The sequence below is a fragment of the Mirounga angustirostris genome, unplaced genomic scaffold (genome assembly GCF_029215605.1).
Source record: "Mirounga angustirostris isolate CCGP_5_RB_7025 unplaced genomic scaffold, mMirAng1.0.hap1 SCAF_10, whole genome shotgun sequence".
In the NCBI taxonomy this organism is placed as follows: domain Eukaryota; kingdom Metazoa; phylum Chordata; class Mammalia; order Carnivora; family Phocidae; genus Mirounga; species Mirounga angustirostris.
In genome coordinates this window covers 29,471,686-29,494,731 of record NW_026991718.1, presented here as the reverse complement: position 1 = coordinate 29,494,731, position 23,046 = coordinate 29,471,686, and the positions used below count along the sequence as shown (strand labels likewise).

Genomic DNA, 23,046 nt, shown 5'->3' with positions numbered 1-23,046 from the left:
TACCAGGAAGCCCTGAAAGATGTGCGGCTCGGGCTGGTATCTTGGCGCGACAACTTCCGTGTGTGTGTGTGTGTGTATGTGCAACAGGGCGCGCCGCCCAAGAACTTCCGCGTGCGAGAGGGACTGGCGCACAGCCCGCCCACACCCGCCGGGCGGGTGAGAAAACCCGCGCTCCCGGCCCGGCCGGCCCCCACCGCCGCGGGCAGGGGCGGGCCGGGGCGGGCCGGAGGGCGGGGCTGCGGCCGCGCCCGAGCCGCGGGCCGCCCCACAGGCCGCCGCGGCCGCGCTCGCCGGCGCCACACCCCGCGACTACATTTCCCAGCAAGCCCCGGGCCGCCCGCGCGCCGCAGTTGACCCATTTCCCGGCCCGTCCCGGGCTCGGCCGGCCCCCGCGCCCAGGCGGCTGCTCCCTGCTGACTGGGGTGTGGGCGGGGAGCGGCGGAGGCAGGAGGAGGTGCTGCTGGCCGCCGCGGTTGCCTCCGCTGCTGGGCGCCTGGGCAGCTCCCGAGGGTTCTGCGGCCGCCATGGACGAGCAGGCGGGTCCCGGCGTCTTCTTCAGCAACAACCACCCGGGCGCCGGCGGTGCCAAGGGTCTCGGGCCTCTGGCGGAGGCTGCCGCGGCCGGCGACGGAGCGGCTGCAGCGGGGGCGGCGCGAGCCCAGTACAGCCTCCCTGGGATCCTGCACTTCCTGCAGCATGAGTGGGCCCGCTTCGAGGTTGAGAGAGCCCAGTGGGAGGTGGAGCGGGCGGAGCTGCAGGTAAAGACCCTCCCGGCCTGGCCCTCTTCATCCCGCCTCTTCGCCCCCTCCCCCCCTTCTGGCCCCCGTTCGTCCCCTCCCCATTTGCTCCCGCCCATTCCACCCAGAACCGCGTCCCTTTACCCCCTTCACCTTTGCCTTTCGCTGACCCCACTTCCTTGACCTGGGTTCCCACTCCCGCCCTTGATGCGTTGTTTACCCTCCCCGCTCCTTTTCGTCTGCTCCTTCCCACTCTGAACTCAGTCTCTTTCCAACTCTTCTGCCCTCCCACATTTTAGGTCGTCCCTTTCAGTTTACTAATTGGGCTGACAGTAGTTTTGAGAGACGTCGAGCAAATCATTCTCTGCCCTAGTGAGTCCCATCCTAGGTCTAGAGATGTTCCCTGCGAAGGGTATTGGTAGTTGGCTCCTCTCTCTGAAAGGAAGGTGATTAAAGACAGCAGAAGTTGTGTCCGAGGGGCCTGGACTTCAGGCGAGAAGCAGATGTTGGGCCAAAGTATTATTAGGAATATCAGCTTCTTTTTAGATACATGTAAATGGTTTTTTTCCTCTTTCCTCTTCCTTACCCCCTCCCGCGTTTCTTTTAGGTATTTCAGATTCATGGATTTTGAATGAAGGACCTAGATGGTACAGTCAGGTGATGGTTCAGAGATGGTTTCCTGTTCTCAGAATCTGAAACTTCCCAAGGGTTAATTTTATGTCCAGTGTTTTGTGAGGTTGACTTGTACTTTGAAAGGAACTAAAAGGGACTTTAAAGTTGGTTACATTTCCTTGCATAATCTGCAAGATAAAGTATATCCAGGAGGGAGGGAGCTGTTGTGGGCTCTTAGAAGAAAGTGAGGCTGATCCTTTATTGGCCATTCTGAATTGCTAAGTAGGTTTCAGTGGCTGTTCTTAAAACTTCCAAGGCACATACCAATTTCACAAGGAACTTAAAGAACTGAGTAGCTGTGCCTTTCTGTTTTACTGGCTAATCCTGTATTCTCATGAAATCTGAGTATAGTTTTGGTTGGTGAAACACTTGAAGTTAAAATGCTATCCAGTGTGTCACTTTTTTTGGTAGCATGTATTTTCTTTGGCACTTAAAAAAAGAAAAGGAGAAATCTGTTAAATAGAATCATGTGCTGGAACAGGGTGGTTTGGCATAGTGGAAGTGGCTGGGGAAAGAGGGAGTAGACAGCCTCACAGTGCGGGTTGTGCTTGCTTCTAGCTCTGACCTTGAGGAAATCCTTTCGCCTCTCGACCGTCAGTTTCATCTTTTATTTATCCAGTACTTTATTGAGGAGTGCCAGCTGTGTGCCTCTAGGCCCTGGGATTAACAAAACCGACAGCAACTCTGCCCTCATAGAGCTTACATTTTAGTCGGCAAACAGTCAGCAAATGCAAGTATATAATATACTGGACCATAGTGGCACCTTGGATGAGAAAAATAAATCAGGTACAGGGATAGAGTGTGAGAGGGGCAGCTGTTTTATTTTAGATGTGGTGTTTGAGGAAGGCCTCTGGGAGGAGTTGAATGAAGCGAGGCGTGACCCATAGTTATTCGAATTTTTTCTCGTTATTTGTACAGTTGTATGTTTATGTTCTTTGGCAGCCTTTTTTATTCCTTTTATGTACTTAAGTATCTAGTCTGTGGATATTTGTAATTTTTCTTAAAATAAATCTGACCATGTCTGTATAAATAACAAGCAGACTTAAATGCTTCAAATTTATTAGTAATTCACTTTATTAGCGCTGCATTCTATAAATGAGCTTGTGGATTTCAGACTTCAAGGAAGTGTGAAAGACAGGCTTTAACTTTAATGTTGTTCAGGTGTGGAGAATGATTTTTGTATGTGACTGCTTAAATTTTAATTTCCAGTTTAGGGAAGGCGAGTCACACTAATTTGGTCAAAAAACAAATTAATAATTCTTCCCTTCTTACTTCTGGAGGTTTGGGAACTTCCAACTCATCTCACCCCTTGTCGGATCTCCCAGTGCTCCCCCTCCACTCCTCCATTTCAGCTTTTTAGTTTACCTGTAATTAATTGTAGTCACTCTTCAGTTTTACACACACACATGCACGCACGCGCGCTACTTCCCAGGTTATTTATGGTAAATGTTAAAGTTCAGGTAGGTTTCCCACTGGTGCTCATCACATTGAAGGCGGTACATTTTTACAGTATCTTTTGGTTTGTGCTCATATTAATTTAAGCATCCATGGAGAAACGTTAAACGTTAAAAATGTGTCATATTTTCCAAACAGAACAAATATTAAGGATATTTTTATTTTGTGGGTGAGAGTTGCAGGAATCTCACAATTTAAAATATGTTTTTAAAATCATTTCATCAACATCAATAAATTTTGAATATATCTCTTCATTTTTCTTTTGCCATTGGAATTTTTCTAGAAAAACGATATGAAGTAAGAGTTGAATGAATGACAATGAAATTTTTTTTTAAGATTTTATTTATTTTATTTGACAGAGAAAGACACAGCGAGAGAGGGAACACAAGCGGGGGAGTGGGAGAGGGAGAAGCAGGCTTCCTGCAGAGCAGGGAGCCCGATGCGGGGCTCGATCCCAGGACCCTGGGATCACAACCTGAGCCGAACGCAGACGCCTAACGACTGAGCCACCCAGGCGCCCCGACGATGAAATTTGGATTAGTTTGTGTCCCCCTTTTGATTTTTGAATCTCTTCTCAAGTCATTAACACTACAGTCAACAAAAATACCTTTAAGATTAAGTCTAATTTGTCCCTTCAGGAACCTGTCAGTCCTGCTCTTTCAGGTTGCCAGTGCAGAGTTGTGCAAGGCAATCCAAGCTCTCATCTACCTGGCTTGCCTTTTCCACTTCCTCCCTTCTTCAGGTCTTGGGAGGAAGGAACCAGCTACATTGTGATGCAAACTTGTCATTTCCCCCGCCCCTTGCCCATCTTGGTTAATGTAGAATTCTCTTTGTTTTTTATAATCTCCCTCCTACCTCACTACCACCGTTCAGATGAGACTAGGTCATTCATGGGAAAAGAATGGTTAGAATTATTACTGAGCTTTATATTTGTGAAAGGAAGTGGAATTGGAATACTAATCATAACATTTGAGAGAATTTTCTGTATGTGAGACATTGAGCTAGAGGACCTCAAAAGAGCATGCAGTCTAGTTGGAATGATAGTACGAGCAAGATGCAGAAAAATCAGTATTTATCACGTTGGGGGCTTAAATTTTCTTAGAATAGCATAAAAGAAGAGAACTAGCAGTGAATAGGAAGAAAGAACTTTGTGAGGTAATAACCTATTTGAAAATTACTGACTTAACAGAAAGCAAGTATGTAAATAAAAAATAAAATTTATTGGCCCTAATTTTGGGGGCTGTGTATAGTAGGGGAGGCTCTGCTGTTTACCTGCAAATGCTAAAATTGTGTGAAAAAGATGATATGATTGAGTAGCTTAGGGCATGTGGTGTACGGACTGTATACTGGAGTGTTTATTAATCTGGATTTTGTCATTATAGATTTATATTTTCATTCAACAAATGTTTGTCAGTCATCCGCTTTATGCCAGCTCCTGTTCTAGGCACTGGAGAAACAAGAATGATTAAAATAGACCCTTCCGTCATGAAGCTTAAATTCTGGAGGAAGGCAGACAGTAATAAATACCTACATACATAAAATGTTAGATGGTAGCGAGCACCATAACATGGTATAAGTGGGATATGAAATGCTTGAGGGTGGAATGGGGAAGAAAGGCTTAACTGATGAGATGCCATTTGAGCAAGACTTAAAAAGGTGAAAGTAAGGAAAGAATGTTCTAGGCCTAGAGAACAGTGCTGGGGGTGTGTGGGGGGCAGGGGGAGCATGCTTGGAATGTTTGAGGAATAATTAGGCACATGTGGCTAGAGTAGAGGAGAAGCATGGAAGAAATGTTGGAGGCACTGGGTCTTGCCCATTGTAAGGATCTTAGATTTTACCTCTGCCAGATGGGCAACGGTTGAAAGGTTTTTTTTTTTTTTTTTAAGATTTTATTTATTTATTTGACAGAGAGAGACACAGTGAGAGAGGGAACACAAGCAGGGGGAGTGGGAGAGGGAGAAGCAGGCTTCCCGCCGAGCAGGGAGCCCGATGTGGGACTCTATCCCAGGACCCTGGGATCACGACCTGAGCTGAAGGCAGTCGCTTAACCAACTGAGCCACCCAGGCGCCCGAAAGGTTTTAAGCAAAGGAGGAACACCATCTTTAAAAGGAACCCTTTGCAAGGATTTAGAATACACTTAGAGGGAAGACAAGAGTAAAAGAGTCAGGGAGTCTAGTTAGGGGGCTATTTTAATAATCCAGGCTGGAGATGAACTAAGGTGGTAGTGATGAGATAAGTGAATATATATTTTGATACATATTCAAAGTATAATGGATTCCGAATACATTTTTGAAGGTAGAAACAACAGGATGTGCTGAAGAATAGAATGTGAGGAAACGAGGAGTCATGTATGACTCAATTATTTTGACTGAGTAGCTTCATGAGACTGTTAAGATTTACTGAGCATATAGATGGATACAGTATTTAAAATGACAGTTCATTTTGTGTTTCAACTATTATTTACAATTACGGTGAGAGACAACATGGCATAGACCTGCTTTAAGTCTTTTCTCTAAGACTTACTACTTTATGGCAAACATGGCAAACAAATTCTGACCTTTGAGAACCTTAGTTTCCTCATGTATAAGGTGAGGATAATAAGTTACCTTGTGAGGATTAAATGAGATGTTTTAAAATACCTCACAGAGGCTGGCACGTAACACAAAATAAGTGCTGAATGAATAAATGGTAGCAAATACGTGATGTAAAATTTGCATTCTTTGTTATATCCTTGTCTTCAGAGAAAAGCATAATCTTTTTTTTTTTTTAAAGATGTTATTTATTTATTTGACAGAGAGAGAGAAAGCACAAGTAGGCAGAGAGGCAGGCAGAGAGAGAGGGAGAAGCAGGCTCTCCACTGAGCAGGGAGCCGGACGTGGGGCTCGATCCCAGGACCCTGGGATCATGACCTGAGCCGAAGGCAGCCGCTTAAACGACTGAGCCACCCAGGCTCCCCGAAAAGCATAATCTTTAGTTGTAAACTCTTTTAAGGCTAGAGCATGTAAGTGTCATCCTGGACCAGGCAGTCTAATATTCCAGGTCTGATGGTAGCCCTACGGGACATTTCATAGGAGTGAATTGTCAGCCTCACAACACTGATTATATACTTCACATGTATTTGCTTTCCTTATAACTCAGGATGTGTCTGTTATCTTGGAATTTGTGTAAATTTTTTTGAGTGTGTTTTTCTTTTTTCTTTTTTTTTTAAGGTTTATTTATTTGAGAGAGAGAGAGAGAGAACATGAGAGGGGGGAGGGTTAGAGGGAGAAGCAGACTCCCCACTGAGCAGGGAGCCCGACGTGGGACTCGATCCCGGGACTCCAGGATCATGACCTGAGCCGAAGGCAGTCGCTCAACCAACTGAGCCACCCAGGCGCCCCTTGAGTGTGTTTTTCTTAACTTGCATGATGTCTTGGGTAACAAACATATCAATTTCCTAACCACCCTATAAAACTAATCTTTGGTTTTATTCAGCTCTTTAAACCACTTCCTTTGAACTTGGAGCAGGTGAACCCCTATACCATTGTGGTATGGTATAATTTTGTAAACAGGATCATTTTTCATTCTATTTGTATCCTTGATAATTTTATAATCTTTAATTATATTTTAGAAAGATTATAGAGGTTTTACTCTTAAAACGTAGCCTACTGTTTGTCACTTAAGTTCAGTATTTCTCAGCTTTAGCTCAATCTTAGAATAATCTGGGGGGAAATTTAAAAAATATTCATCCCCTGGACTCTACCCCAGACCAATTAAATCAGAATCTTAGGATTTAGGGCCGCTGGTATTAGTATTTTTTTGAGCTCCCTGGTAGTCCTTATATGCAGCAAGGATTGAGAACCACTGCTTTAGTTGTTCGTTTCTGATTTTACATGTATAGTTCGATGATTTTAACACATGTGTTAGTATTCCAGATATGGATGGCTTTTTATAGAATTTGGGATATAATTTCTGTTATTCTTTCTGATGATAGTTAGCATTTTATTTTTAGCCAGTAGAATATTATAATTGGATTCACCTCTCTCTGACTGAGAGAGAGAAAATGATAATCTTTGAGCTGGAATGAACTTTGGAAAAAATCAGCTGCAACTTTCTTTCGCAGGTAAAGTGAGGCCCACAGAGAGGTTGAATGACCAAGAATGAAATTTATACAAGCTGTCACTTAACTCTCCAGATACCTTTACAGTTTTTTTTTAAGCCCTTTCAAATACTATCTTGCTTGATCCTTAGAACTTTCTGAGATAGTCACACTAATGCTTATCATTTTTCTTCTTATTTAAAACAACAGACATGGAGATTTTATTCTGTTTTACTGTTTTCTAGCTTATTTTGTTGGCTACATTTAATACTGTGTCTTGACTTTGGTGTTCTGTAGTTTTATTATGTATTGGGGTATAGATTTCTTTTGTTTGTGACTTTGTTAGGCAACTTGGAAAATCTGCAAAATCCTCAGTCATTATCTCTTTAGATTTCTGCTCCATCCTGTTAGCTTTTTTGGGGGGTCTCTGATTACATGTACCTTAGACCTTCTTTATCTATTCTGATTTATCTTCCAGTCCATTAATTTTCTCTTTAGTTGAATCTAATCTTTTAAAGTCATCCAGTGAGTTTGTAGTTTTGATTATTATTGAAGTTCAGTTTGGTTTCTTTTTGAATCTGCTGGATCTTTTCTTAATAGTTTCCTGTTCCTGAAGATATTTTCAGGTCGTCATTTATTCTTTTTTTTTTAAAAAAAGATTTTATTTATTTATATAATTTAGAGAGTGAATGTGTGTGAGCAGGGTGGAGGGGGTGGTGGGAGAGGGGCCGAGGCAGAGGGAAAGGGAAAGAATCTCAAGCCGACTCTGTGCTGAGCAGGCAGCCAGACACGGGGCTTGATCTCAGGACCCTGAGATCATGACCTGAGCTGAAACCAAGAGTCAGGACACTTAACTGACTGCGCCACTCAGGTGCCCCAAGTCCTCTTTTATTCTTTAAATCTAGTAAGTATAGTTATTTTATAGTTGGTATGCCTGTACTTCAATGTGTGTGAGGTCTTAGAGGTACTTTTCTGTGATTTCTTGGTTTTGCTGGTTCTTGTTCACAATGACTTGCTTCTTTGTATGCAGTTATCTTTGTGTACTGCTCACTGTCTTGAAAAAGTATAAGACTAAACTGAGGTCTCAGATGAAGGTATCTTCAGAAGTTCTTTGCCTTTGCTTCTGGTGGGTTTGGAGGCATTACCAACCCAGAACCATTTAAAATAAATTCATTGCTTGAATTTGAACCATCCCACTAATGCAAATTTTGGTTGCAAATACATTTGAGGACCAGTGTTCTTCATGTTTGCCTTGACGGTATAAGGCCCTAAGTCTTAGCTAAATGTGGGACATATCATCTGTTAGACTTTTCACTCTGGATGGTCCTGGTCTTTGATTTTTGCCCTTTGGGTCCCGTAAGGCTGTCCAAACTAAGGTTCAGATTTGTTCCGATTGGCCAGTACCCAAAGGGCAAAAGTGGCATTTGTTCTCTTACCTCACTTGGTATTCATTTTCCCTTCAATTTTGGCCAAATAATTCCTTACTTCTTATCAGCTTTGCCTTTTAGATGAGTGTGAAAATACTTTGTCCAGAATTTTTAGCTGTTTTCAGTAGAAGAGTTAATTCAGGACATTATTACTGGAAACTGAATTATCTTACTTTCAAAAACTGATAACTAAGAATGGCCCAGTAATTATCTGTGGAGAAATATCATTGATAATACTTTTTTATTACGAGATGTCGTTATTTAGCCCTGAACTTTATTTACTATCTAAGTCTACTTTTCTTTGAGTTCCAGTGATAGGAGAGGAGACTACAGCTTCTCTCCAAAATCTTGGTAATTTAAGCAGAATTTAAAACAAACCCCTTTACTAATCAGTCTTTGAAAGGTGTTTGGAAGTCCAAATAATCTGCACTGATTTCCCTTTGTCAGCTTATTATCTACTTGATGCCAGCCATACTTTCTGATTTATGAATATTAGTGGTATCTAGGTTTCAATTCTGGGCCATTAGAAATAAACTTGCCCTTGGGATCCTTGGAGTTTCTTGCTTTGGTGGTCCATTTGACAAAACAATCTATTGCCTGTCATATAATGTGGCTATGGAAAGTTTGGGCCTTAACTGCATCATTTCCAGTATATAATTTTTCTGGGCCTCATCTTTGTAAATTGTGAATTCTAATACACCCACCAAACAGGAGTAGTTGTAATTTTAAAAAACATTAAGTATGCAAAGTATGTGACCCATAATAGGTGTCTAAATAAATGGTTTGCTCTTGCTGGTTGAGATTTCTATGGAGAGAATGCTTTCAACTATATTATTTATTTAAATTAAATTTTAGAAGCCAAGATCTGGTTTAAGTGATCCATTTGGCACATAGTGGCTACTTAGATTCTCTTTGCCCTGTTAGTAGTGGTTTAAGGACAATAAATTGACAGTATCCGAAGTAAGGGGCGGGCCAGAGATGTGTAGTGAAGGTGGTAATAACTGTAAGCATTGAGGACTGGAGATAGGAATAGAGGAAACTTTGGAGTTCAGGAAAGAAACCTGAGGCTAGAGAGAAGCTGGGGAAAAAGGGTGGAAGAAAAGAGACAGAAGGGGAGCAGAGGGGTGGGGCGAGCAGACACAGACAGGAGGGAGAAACTGCACACATGAACTTGTTCTTAATTCCTAGAGCATGTATTGTCTGTAGTCTTCGTTTTAACACTTGTAGAATTCTAGGGCTGACAAGGAAAGACACACACACACTTTCTGCCCCCACCCTCCCCATCTCTACTCTCAATTTTCTGTTCCCTTCATTAGACTAAGAATATTTTACCTCCTGAGGGACCTTTGAACCTAAGTAGTCTCATCCTTTGTTTTATTGGTGAGGGCCACAGAGAGATGGAGTTGAGTTGTCTTCGATCACTCTGTGACTTGGTGGAGATTTAGTTTAGAACCCAGGAGTCCTACTGCTCTGGCCCAGGCATTGTTCTGCATACTACATCATCTCCTTTTATTGGTCCCTCACCCTGTGTAGCTGCTTCTGATCTGAAGTAGCCAAGTGAATTATAATATTTAGATGATTAATTATGCCTTGAGTAGCTGTCATAATGTAAATTCTTCTCACATATTTCAAACTTTTCAAGCAGAACAACTTAGTGAAATGACTGTATTTTAAGGAGTTCAGGAAAGTCTTCAATTTGTGTTCCTCAAAAGTGTTAAACATTGTGTCACCCTAGTTTCTTTTAATAATTTTATTTTTGTGTAGGGAATACTGATACAAAATTTATTTCTTTAAAAAAGTCTGCAAATTCGGATCTTTTTCAGCTGATGGTAGCCTAATTAAGTTCTCTGTGTGTGTGTGTATTTTTTAAAATATAGTTAGTGTTTATTGACTACATATCACTTTTGTGCAGTGGTTTGGTTATTAGGTCATTCTCAGCCTACATATGCTGTTTGAACAATGATATGTCAACCATGTATTTGCTCTTATGCATTAAAGTATTTGAAGAAATAAAATCACTTTCTTTGGCAGACTTAATGCTGTTTAACTTTTATTACAAAAGTACCTTATCTGAACAAGATGATGGAATATTAGAAAAGATTAATATGTAAGAAGGACAATTTATTGTAGAGTTGGCTAGAAGCAGTATGGCACAAGGAAAAAAGATTTTTTTTTTTTTTTTGGTAGATAAGATTGGGAGAAAAGTAAGGGAGCAGAGCCCTGGAATTAAGGGGAGCTTTGGGAAATATTGAATAGGGTTGGGTGGAATAGGTATTTTGGGTGTGGTGAATAGGTTCTTGGCATAACTGCACTGTAGAGATCCGAGGAAAGGGCGCGGGGAGTGTTAGACACAGGTTCCATTAGCACTCATTTACATGGGACAGAAATTGGATCCAATACCAGCATATCTAGTTAGGAGAAATAAACAAGATGTCAGATTCCACAAGGGTGATACCAGTTTCACTTCATGGAAAATTACAGCTCAGTCTGGGACTTGTTCTCATTTTTTTTTGTTTTGTTTGTATTTCCTAAATGAGAAGGTTAAGCAGTCAGCAAAGGAGCCAAATTATATGCACAACCAAAACCTGCTCCCAAGGAGTGTGGATTCATATAAAGCTAAAAGGGAACAAGGAGGAGCCCAGAGATCTGGCTCAGTACACTTACTGAACTTTAAAGAGTAGTTAGTTGGGGAAGATGGTACCATGGTCTCAGTACTTGAACCCAATACTTTATCTTGTTTCCTTTCCTTTCTCCTTTACCCTCCAAAAATAATGATAGGGTTTTTTTTGGTGTTGAGCTCTTACCATGTGCTGGATACAGTGCAGAGCACTTTACATATATAATCTGTTTTAATCTTAGCAAAGCTCTTTGTGGTACATATTAATGCTTACCCCTAATTCATGGATGAAAGAGGATAAATAATTTCCCATAAGAAAAGTTTGAGTTATGGGCCTGGGCATGGTAAATGGAAGGATATATTTTGACATTTTTCTTCTTCTCTTACGCTTCTGAGTCAATGTATAGGGTTGGGATATTTTCCCTCCCTTGTCTGCCTGGTAAATTTCTAATCCTTTTCCAAGATTCAGTTTACCTTCTTTGGGAAACCTCTCTGACCTCTAGACATTGTGAAGCTTAATGCTCTCCTAAAAGCTTGTATATATAAGACAGAAACATCATCCTGACCAGTAGTTGGGCGGTTAATCTGGTTGAAATAATACCAAGTCATTTAAGTTAATATATAAACGCATACTCATTTGCCACTGTAAGACCAAGCCCCCCTGCCCTTCACTTTTTTTTTTTTTTTAGAATGCTGATTGGAGTTTTGTGTTGTCTTTCTTGAATAAGCTACAATTATGATGCATTGCTTGTGATTTCTGGTTTTGGTTTTCCTTGGGTAAAGTATACAGTGCATAATTGTGGATTTTTATGACTTTTCCCTATTCTTTTACAGTTGTTTCACTCACATTTAATTCGACAGCAGTATTTTTTGTAGGTTTCCTTTGTTGTCTCCCAAAGCGTTCAACTTAGTCTTTCTTTTCATACCTGTATTTTATTGGTTTATGTAATGTTTAATTGAATTATCTAATCAAAGCAACAGTGCAACTGACATAAACAGGTTTGGGAGGAAACCAAGTTGACTCTTGGTAAGCTTATACAACTCGACTGAGATAACCGCAGTGGTTGGGTGAACTGTAAAGAAGAACATACTTCAGCTGTGAATATTTAATGTGCCCTAGGTGTTGAGCAGTGTTTTACAAAGGGACTGAAGAATACTGGTTAATCCAGAGGTTTGGTTGAGAGAGGATTAGTGGTGAGAACTTCTGTGTCTCAGTTACACCACCTATCTCATACTTTGCATATTTGTTTCCTCACTAGGTTCTGAGTCACTTAAGGGCGTTTTTATTTCCCTAAGGTCCAGCAGTTACTGGCACATAGTAGCTGCTTAATAAATGGTTCTTAAATAAATGAATCCTATATTAGGCTACATTGTTACTGAATATATATTAAATATATGTGTTTGAATATGTATATCATGTCTCTTAGCTAAATTTTGGCCATAAGGACAGGTCCTGTGTCTCAGACATCTTTGATATTTACAGTGTTTGTAATAAATTTCGTGAGTGTACAATATATGGTGAAATGTGGAGGAGCAGTGTATCTGTCCCTCTTACTGCTAGCTAGTTCCGCCTTATGACTTCCCCTGGAAAGAGCCTTTGAGAACAAGTAGTATCTGTATTCTGTTGTGTAGAGCATGGCCTGGGCCCTGCCAAGTCATTCTGACAGAGCTCATCTTAGGGATGCCACTGGCTTCATAATTGCAGTTTGATCTTAGCTGCAGCCAGTGGTGCTTGGGTTTTGGTAGTTGTGAGTGTAGGTTTGTTTTCTTCTCCCTTTGTGTGTTAAACACTGACTGCCAGGGAATGTCTTTGGCATCATGTCCTGACAAGTCGTTACAATCAGCAGGGTCAGATAACACTTTTTTTTCTTTTCTAAAATCCATGCCTTCAAATTTTATACATGTTCCTTATTCCTTCTAAATAACGAATTGAATATTTTTTTTCTGTGAAGATAAATCTGGCTTTAAATAAACTATCTAGTTTTCATTACTTTGTGTTCTACCTTTCCAGTTTTGTTTTAGTTGCGTTACTAATATATTATGATTTTAAACTTTTTGAACTCTATTATTTTTAATAAAATAGAAATGTCCCAGTTTTCCAGAATTTAGAATTAAAATTCTGACTTTTTTTTATCCTTAAGCCTGCTTTTTTTCATCAAAAATTAGTTTCCCAGCTCCTTATAGCTAGCCAAGTAAGTGAGAATGAGCACAAAAAAGGCTAACATATGGAAATACGAAAGTTGCCAAAACCTCAGAAAATACGTGTGGATTAACAGTGGGAAACAAGCAGATACAGTTCCTGGTCACATGGAGTTTATAATCAAGCGATGGTTCTTAATTTAGATAGAGCTGAGTCCATTATGCCAGTGGTAGTATCCATATGGCAGTGCCGTTTTAGCTTTTCCCATTTAAAAACCAACCAAACCAATAGTGACACAAAAGAAACCCCTTTCTCAGCTCTCTTATCCGTTAGTACCGTCATCCTATTTGTTCCCTTTCATTTCACTGTTAATTTCTCCATACAGACCACATTTAGTACCTTTGGTTTTCTACTAGTCTCATTTTCTTCCCTCTCAGTTTCTTTGTTCTCTTTCTCTCTTTTGGGTTACTTATTTTTCCCTCTAGTCCACCGTTCAGATACTTGTTCACCAGATTAGATTGTTCTTTTTTTTTTTCTTGCCAGCAGTTTCTCTTTGATTTGAATCTTCTCACTCTAGTTGATTCTTTTTATATATAGATAGATGCCTTATAAAATTACATCTCTAGGTAGTGCTGATATTTTTCCACAGTTACAATTCTGTCTGATTTCTTGCTAATGTCACCTGGGTGACCTGCTATAACTTGAAACTCACTCAGCCTTTCTAAAATCCTTCTCACAAACCAAGTTGCCTCTCCTCCCCATACCCAGCCCCTAATTTACCCTTTCTAGAAGTCTAGATTCAGCTTTGAGTCAGCGTTTCGCTCTCTTGTCCTCACTCTCCTGGCCATGCATCTGGTTTTGTAAACTATTTAATATTTTAAATCCATTTTTAATCATTTAATTTTTAATACTATTGTTAACTTGGTTCAGATCCTCATCACCTCATATCTGGGTGACTGCAGTAGAGGTCTTAATTTTTTACCTCTGGTCTCTCCCTTGGTCAAGGTAGTCTACACAATATTACCTCTCAAGCTTCTAAAAATAATAATTTGTTCAGGATACATATTTTTTTCTTTTTGCCTCAAATCTCTTCCATGATTAGACTATTATATTTCCTACCTGTTAAGGTACTCTTTCTAAACCAGCATAGTTTAAGCTTGCTTTGCACATAAGCCGCGTTTACTTTTTTTTTTATCATTGCTGAAAAAGTTGCATCATTGTGAAATAATCTTCCATAATTTGTATTATTCTTTCAGATTTATATATTCTTTATTCATATTTAGCTTAAGTCCCATTTTCAACATGAAGAGTTTTTGGTTTTGGTTTTGATTGTTACTTTTTTAGTACTTGCTTTTGTCATTTGACACGTAGGGTGTGCTATCTTTTACTGTTTACTTGCTTTTTATGAATCTGTTCAATTAATTTAACAAATATTTATTGGGCATCTACTACATGCAAGTGACTGTTCTAGGCATTGGGGATATAGCAGTCAATAGCGTAGACAGTTTCTCTCCTCTTGGAACTTTAGCAGCTTCCTCTGTATCTTACTATTATTTTTTAAATTCTAACACCTATCATAGTATGTGTTAACGTTATGTGTTGATAATATTAAAATTGAGTTCAAATTTGCAAGAAGGAGCCCTTGACTAATAATACAGAAAAAAACCGTCTTGCTGCTGAGCAAAAAACACTGATAATTATAGAGAAAAGGATAATTATTCTGGAGGGTGGGGATATCATTTGGAAGGTGGCTATTGTCTTGAATTCAATGATAAATTTTAAAAAATTAGCCAAAGCAATACTGCCTTGGCAGATATTAATTAAGCTGTATACCATTAGTCTCCCATGCAAATAAACAGAATTCAAATAAATAGAAATTAAAAACAATACTCATTGGGATCAGGACTTACTCAGTTTTGTTTTCCACATACCATCTTCAGTTCATATAATCACAGGATGTTAAACTCTTAACCTGGATAGTTGAGGAAACTGAGGCTCAGAGAAGTTAAGTAACTTTAATGAGATCATACAGATTAGTGAGAGAACCAGGAATAGGAATCTCCCAAATCCCACATCAAAGAACATTGAATATTTGTACAATACAGTTCAGTAATTGATGTGTATAGTTCTAGTCCTGAGTTATCAAGAAAAATTATGTCCCCAGGCTTTTTTTTCAAAATGAAAGCAGGAATTTATTATCTTTAAAATTCAGTATACATCAAAGCTTAAATGGTTTATCTCAGGTATTTTTTATGTGTGTCTAAGTCTTTCCTATTTTCCCTACTTTGTGTTCTCTTGTTTACTTGTTTGAATAAAAATGGTTACTTTGATATTTTGACCTGATTATATATATATATATATATTTTTAAATCAGGAAATGAGTGTTTTATGATGTTTAAAAATCAGGTAGTTAGTAATAAAAACTTGTTTTAATAAAGCTTGACTTCCCTAGCTAAGGAATCTATATTGATTTTTAAAAAATGTTTTTGTAGGGGTGCCTGGGTGGCTCAGTCAGTTGGTTAAGCGTCTGCCTGTAGCCTCAGGTCAGGATCTCAGGGTCCTGGGATCAGCCCCGCATCCAGCTCCCTGCTCCTTGGGAGCCTGCGGGGAGTCTGCTTCTCTCCCTGCCCGCCCCCCACCCACCCCGGCGTGCACGTGAGCTCTCGCTCTTTAAAATAAAAAAATCTTGGGCGCCTGGGTGGCTCAGATGGTTAAGCGTCTGCTCAGGTCATGATCCCAGGGTCCTGGGATCGAGTCCCGCATCGGGCTCTCTGCTCCTTGGGAGCCTGCTTCTCCCTCTGCCTCTCTCTCTCTCTGTCTGTCTCTCATGAATAAATAAATAAAATCTTAAAATAAAATAAAATAAAATAAAATAAAAAAATCTTTAAAATGTTTTAAAAAATCTTTAAAAAAATCTTTAAAATGTTTTTGTAAGTTTGCTATAATATGAATTCGAGAAGAGATTTAGAGCATGAATCACTGACTAGAAACCACCAATTTTTCTACAAAAAAGAAAGTTTTAATCCTTATTTAGAATTCAGAGTTAAACTTAGACTTTATTTTTAGAAACTGTCTAAATTTTACATTTAACAGTGTTAAAGAAAACCAGAGCTGGACAGTGGTTAAGGTAGTATAAGCAGATTTTAATCAGGGACTATTGCAATAGGGGGAAAGAGACCTCATTATAGAACTGGGCTTAGTTCTGAATACAGCAAGGAAAATTAGGAATTTATAGCCAAGGGGTGGGGGGTTGGGATGTAAATTATGAAGAGGAAACATCACAAGTAAGGGGATTCTGGCTAAAATGACTTGACAGGATTCTTGCTGAAGGGAGGCCAGGGTGACCAAATGTCACCTGGGGGATTGGAGGGGTGAGGAATTTGATCAGGTGTTGAAGGTGATGAGATATTGAAGGTAAGGGATTCTTGCCAAACTGACTTAGTAACATAGTTGCTAAAATTGGGGGATGTGAAGGTAAACATGGAAGTCTAAAGATCTGGCTTAGTTAAGCAGCCGACTCAGAGGAGCCTGACTGAAGTTAGGTTGAGAAGAGAATCTTTGTCAGAAGAAATATCTTTAAAATAAGAATCAGTGGGGGAGCCTAGGTGGCTCAGTCGTTTAAGCGTCTGCCTTAGGCTCAGGTCATGATCTCAGGGTCCTGGGATTGAGTCCTGCATCTGGCCTCCCTGCTTAGTGGGGAGTCTGCTTGTCCCTCTTCCTCTGCCCCTCCACCTCCCTTATGCTCTCTCTCTCTCAAATACATAAAATCTTCAAAGAAAAAAAAAAAGAATAGGTGTATATATAAAACATAAGATAGTCAGAAAGATAAAGGGTAGAAAGTACCCCTCCTCTCACCAGTCCTTCTCACAAACCTACTGTTTAGAGATAAATTATAACAATTTAGTGTGTATCCCTCCAGAATTTTATGTATATACACACATAAACACACACACTTGGGTTTTTTATTGAACTTGTATTTACCTTGGCAATAATTGTTTATTGCCTTTCTTGTTTAATCTACTTATCTATTTTAATCTCCATTCTTCTCATCTTCCATTTTTTCCTTTGTAAAATATTTTTTCTGTACGTGTTCTTTATTTACAAAAATCAAATTGTGTCATTTTTTTCTTTTTAAAAAGATTCATATGTGATATTTTGTGTACATTAACTCTATTACTTTGAACTGTTTGAGAATTTTTTAAACATAGTAATTGTTGGGTATGCATAAACCTAATTTAGCTAAGTTGCCAACTGCTTTTAAGAAGGACTGCCCTTGTCTACATTTACATTAACAGTTCGTGATCACATATCATCTAGAATTCTACTTCTTGCTAGTCTCAAATATAAAGGTATATTTATATTAACTTGAATTTTTCCGCTTATCAGTGGGATCAAGCATCTCTTTCTAAGCTTGTTAGACTTTTGAGTTTCCTCTTCTCTAAATTGCTTATTCATATCCTTTATTAGAGCATGGAATATCTATTTATTGAGATCATCTTCTGTCTATATTTACAAGTAGGATTAGTTTTTCTTCTTTTTTCTGTAATTTATTTTTGGTAATTTTTTTAGGTTAGTAATACAGTTTTAGCAGGAAACAGAACGATAGTTTAATTTATTAAAGCTAAATAATTATAATACTTGTAAAGTAGGTTAAGGGGGAGTCATTGGGATTTGTATTTATTTATTTTATTATTTATTTATTTATTTAGTTTTAAAGATTTTATTTATTTATTTGACAGAGAGAGACACAGCGAGAGAGGGAACACAAGCAGGGGGAATGGGAGAGGGAGAAGCAGGCTCCCCACTGAGCAGGGAGCCCGGTGAGGGGTTTGATCCCAGGACTCTGGGACCATGAACGGAGCCAAAGGCAGACACTTAACGACGGAGCCACCCACGCGCCCCAGGGGTCTGTATTTATATTAGGAATATTACCTTATAAAATAACAGGCATTGTTTTATGTAATGGATTTAATTTTAAAAAGACATTTTCTGGATCTTACTCTTACAAATTAATAAAAAGAATATATATATACACACACATAGAGATATCTACATATATATCTATAGGCACACACATACTTGTAGCTACTTTAATTGATTGGGACATGTTATGGGTTTGTGTGTTTGAAAGTCAAGATTGCTAAATATGTTTCTAGTCTGGAAGCTCCAGTCCTGTCTTGCCTACTGCCTATAATGCGTGCCCACCTTAATAGTAAAATCAGCAACATATAAACTTACATTTCAGTCTTACCCTCCTTCACTACAAGCTCTTTAAATTTAACCCTCTAGCATGTGTTTTCTTCAGATCTCTGTTAGTATACACATGTTTTAAATATGATTGGTTTGTACATAATTACTTTGTGTCTTTTTTTGTTTGTATGACAATGAAATGAGTTAAAACACTTATTCAGAAAAATATAACAGGAAGAGCTCAAAAAAAGATAGCTTTCATTAATTTCATGTATTTTCATATATGTATAGTTGTAGTCTCTGCACTTTCAGTAATTATATAACCAAAACAGATGTCATTTTTGCTTATCTTTCTCTCTCTGCATACAGGAAAGTTCACAAGAGAATTCAGGAAACTGTTCACATTGGTTATCTCTAGGTAGTGGGATGGGGTAAAGGAATGGATCTGTTGGTTTTTTCCTTTATATATTTATATAAAATTTGAATTTTTTTCCATTTTACAGTATTTTTTAATGAGGAAGAATAATTTTTTAAAGCAGTCAAAATATAGCTTATTGAACTACTCTCTTAATGAGTATTTGGATGGTTCTGTTATAGGACAATAGTCAACATATGGCAAAATAGTCAATATTGTAAAAGAAATATTCATTAAAGCAATGAGAGATACTCTTTTCTATCTATGAGTGTTTAAAGATCAATAACAACACCCAGTGCTAGGCGAGATTTGTTAAACTTTACTCTCATACATTGTTGGTATTATCAGTTGGTCAGTATCTATCAGGAAACAGACTTTGACCTAGTAATTCAGTTTGTTGCAGTTTTCCCAGAGAAATAATTCCCTTAAAAGTCTATATGCATGAAAGGCAACCTACTGAATGGGAGAAGATATTTACAAATGACATATCCAATAAAAGGTTAGTGTCCAAAATAGATAAAGAACTGATACAACTCAACATTCAAAAAACAAATAATCCAATTTAAAAAATGGGCAGAAGACATGTGTAGACATTTCTCCAAAGAAGACTTACAGGTGGCCAACAGACACATGAAAAGATGCTCAACATCACTCACTGTCAGGGAAATGTAAATGAGATATCACCTCACACCTGTCAGAATGGCTAAAATCAAAAACACAAGAAACAACCAGTATTGACAAGGATGTGGAGAAAAAGGAACCCTCCTACATTGTTGGTGGAAATGCAAACTGGTGCAGCCACTGTGGAAAACAGAATGGAGGTTCTCGAAAAGTTAAAAATAGAACTACTCTGTGATCCAGTAATCACACTAGTTAGTAGGTATTTACCCCCCAAAATACAAAAACACTATTTCAGAGTGATACATGCACCCTTATGTTTATTGCAGCATTATTTACTATAGCCAAATTATGGAAGCAACCTAAGTGTGTATCAATAGATGAATGGATAAAGAAGATGTGGTGTATATATATATATATACAGTGGAATATTATTCAGCCATAAAAAGAATGAAATCTGCAACAACATAGATGGGTTTAGAGAGTACAGTACTAAGTGAAATAAGTCAGAGAAAGACAAATACCATATGATTTCACTCATGTGGAATTTAAGAAGCAAAACAAAATGAGCAAAGGAAAAAAAAAAAAAGACAAACCAAGAAACAGACTCTTAACTATAGAGAACAAACTGATGGTTACCAGAAGGGAGGTGTGTGAAGGTGGGTGAAATAGGTGATGGGGATTAAAGAGTACACGTATGATGATGAGCACTGAGTAATGTATAGAACTGTTGAATCACTATATCATATACCTGAAACTAATATAACACTTTATGTTAACTACACTGGAATTAAAATTAAAAGCTTAAAAAGTCTGTATGCATGAAGAATATCATTAGCAATTTTTTTGTAATAATGAAAAATTACAGTCTGAATGCCCAGCTATGGTGAAATGAGTATCAGGAATGCTTTTTTAAAAAAAATTTTTGTTATGTTAATCACCATACATTATATCATTAGTTTTTGATGTAGTGTTCCATGATTCATTGTTTGTGTGTAACACCCAGTGCTCCATGCAGAACATGCCCTCTTTAATACCCATCACCAGGCTAACCCATCCTCCCACCCCCCTCCCCTCTAGAATCCTCAGTTTGTTTTTCAGAGTCCATTGTCTCTCATGGTTCGTCTCCCCCTCTGATTTCCCCCCTTCATTCTTCCTCTCCTGCTATCTTCTTCTTCTTCTTCTTTTTTTTTTTAAACATATATTGTATTATTTGTTTCAGAGGTACAGATCTGTGATTCAACAGTCTTGCACAATTCATAGCGCTCACCATGGCACATACCCTCCCCAGTGTCTATCACCCAGCCACCCCAACCCTCCCACCCCCCACCACTCCAGCAACCCTCAGTTTGTTTTCTGAGATTAAGAATTCCTCATATCGGGTGCCTGGGTGGCTCAGTTGGTTAAGTGACTGCCTTCGGCTCAGGTCGTGATCCTGGAGTCCCGGGATCAAGTCCCACATAGGGCTCCTTGCTCAGCGAGGAGTCTGCTTCTCCCTCTGACCCTCTCCCCCTCATGTTCTCTCTCTCTCAAATAAATAAATAAAATCTTAAAAAAAAAAAAAAAGAATTCCTCAAATCAGTGAGGTCATATGATACGTGTCTTTCTCTGATTGACTTATTTCGCTCAGCATAACACCCTCCAGTTCCATCCACGTCGTTGCAAATGGCAAGATTTCATTCTTTTTGATGGCTGCATAGTATTCCATTGTATATATATATACCACATCTTCTTTATCCATTCATCTGTCGATGGACATCTTGGCTCTTTCCACAGTTTGGCTATTGTGGACATTGCTGCTATAAACATCGGGGTGCACGTACCCCTTCGGATCTAACACTGACATAACAAAGGTCATATTTTTCCCACAAGTCTGGTGGTGGGTAGTCTTTTTCTCTGACATAAGCTGGTGTAGTTACTCTGTGATGACATAAAGTAACTAGGCCTTTCCTGTTATTCTCCTCTGCCATCCTTCACCCCCAGTCTGTTGGCTTATTGTCTTTTTTCACGTTACATTATGATTACAGGACTGCTATAGTTAAGAGATCTCAAGACCAGAGTGAAAAGCAGCAAATAGGTTTGTTTGAATGTTTTTTGGGTGTGTCTCCTTTATCAGTGAATGATAAATTTTCCCGTTAAGTACCTTCTCCCCGTCCCCAGCAGATATCCATACATATCTCATTGATTACATAGCCATGTGTGGCCACAACAGAAACTAAGAAAGAGTGAATTTTACTTTCCAGATTCTATAGTGGGAAGTTACAGAGTAGAACGGGGTTGGGAATGTGTATTTTGAGTAGCCAGTCTGCAAGATCTGCTACAATGGTTAAAGTAAGTTATGGTAAATTTGCTTGAATTGATTTTTTACTCAACTGTTATTATTATTACTTCTGTAATAAACTCAAAGAAAATGATGGTATAAAAACAGTAATGACAGAAAATAAGATTAGTTAAATACTTAAACTGTGTTTAGCAGAATGCCTTGTACTACAAAGTGCTTATTTTCTTGCCCCCTGAATGAACATTAGTTTAAGTGCCATAAAGTAGTAAAACAGCATTTACACATAGAGGTGTTTTTCTTTAATAGAAAATAATAAGTACTCTTCAGAGTACCTCAGAGAAGGGAGGGATTACTTTAAGCTAAATAGGCTAAGAGTTGGCACTGGTAGAATTTGAAATTGCAGAAGGGCATTTGGGAAAGGTAGTGGGGATGAAGAGAAGAGCATAAGCCAAGGCATGGGCCTGGAAGAGTTCAGGCCATATTTGAAGACCAAAAGATGGTCTGCTTTGACTGGAGCACAGAATGTGTGAGAAGGAAATGTGGAAGACAAAGCTAGACCGGTGAGTTGGGAACAGATTGTAGATAGTCTTAAATTCCATTGGGAAGAATTTAGGCTTTAGTTTCATAACACCTTACATTTATAGGTTCACAATTCAGACATATTGAATGAATGCTTTAAATATGAAAAGTGTTGCCCCTTGAAGACTGCTTCTTTAGAGATTGTATACCTATCAAAAGGTAATTTGGTTTAAGACATGTTTAGAACTCCTTTGCAGTTTTCTAACCATAAAGAAAATCATACACTATAGAAAACTTGTCATTTGCAAGGGATACTTTGAGACCTTTGTGCATCCTCAAATTTTAAAATTAAGAGGTCTTTGTGTGGGACCCTTTCTTCCTCTGAATCGTGTTTCCTTTGAGATTCATGTTTCATATATATATATATATTCCTATTAATATTCTTAGTGTTTTTTTTTTTTAAAGATTTTATTTATTTATTTAATTGACACAGAGAGAGAGAGAGAGCGGGAGAGGGAACACAAGCAGGGGGAGTGGGAGAGGGAGAAGCAGACTTCTGGCCGAGCAGGGAGCCCGATGCGGGGCTTGATCCCACGACCCCGGGATCATGACCCAAGCCGAAGGCAGTCACCTAACCAACTGAGCCACCCAGGCGCCCCTCTTCTCAGTGTTAATAGAGGTTTTATTTCTTTTGATGAATAAGATTTTGCTCAGGTTAGAGCACTTGCTGAGTCAGTAATGTTTCTTTTTTCTTTTTTTTTTGTATAGAACATTTGGTGGACTTGTTCACATTCATAGTTACAAGCTGTTACCAAATTTGACATTTCCTTCTTTTCCTAAGAATTGTTACTTTCTTATCCTTGTATTTTTCTTCACTTCACTTGTGCTAGCCATTT

The 23,046-nt window shown here is 38.9% G+C and overlaps 1 protein-coding gene across 2 annotated transcripts in view; it reads left to right on the top strand.

Moving 5' to 3' along the window:
* The first annotated feature begins 399 nt into the window (after positions 1-399).
* Positions 400-23,046, top strand: part of STRN (striatin) — a 102,985-nt gene continuing 80,338 nt past the window's right edge. Inside the window, exon 1 of one of the 2 annotated variants that reach the window (XM_045884410.3) lies at positions 400-758. In XM_045884410.3, the coding sequence (XP_045740366.1) occupies positions 525-758 (234 nt within the window). In that variant the 5' untranslated portion in view covers positions 400-524. The remainder of the gene's footprint in view (positions 759-23,046) is intronic. The other variant, XM_045884411.3, reaches the window with a different exon arrangement.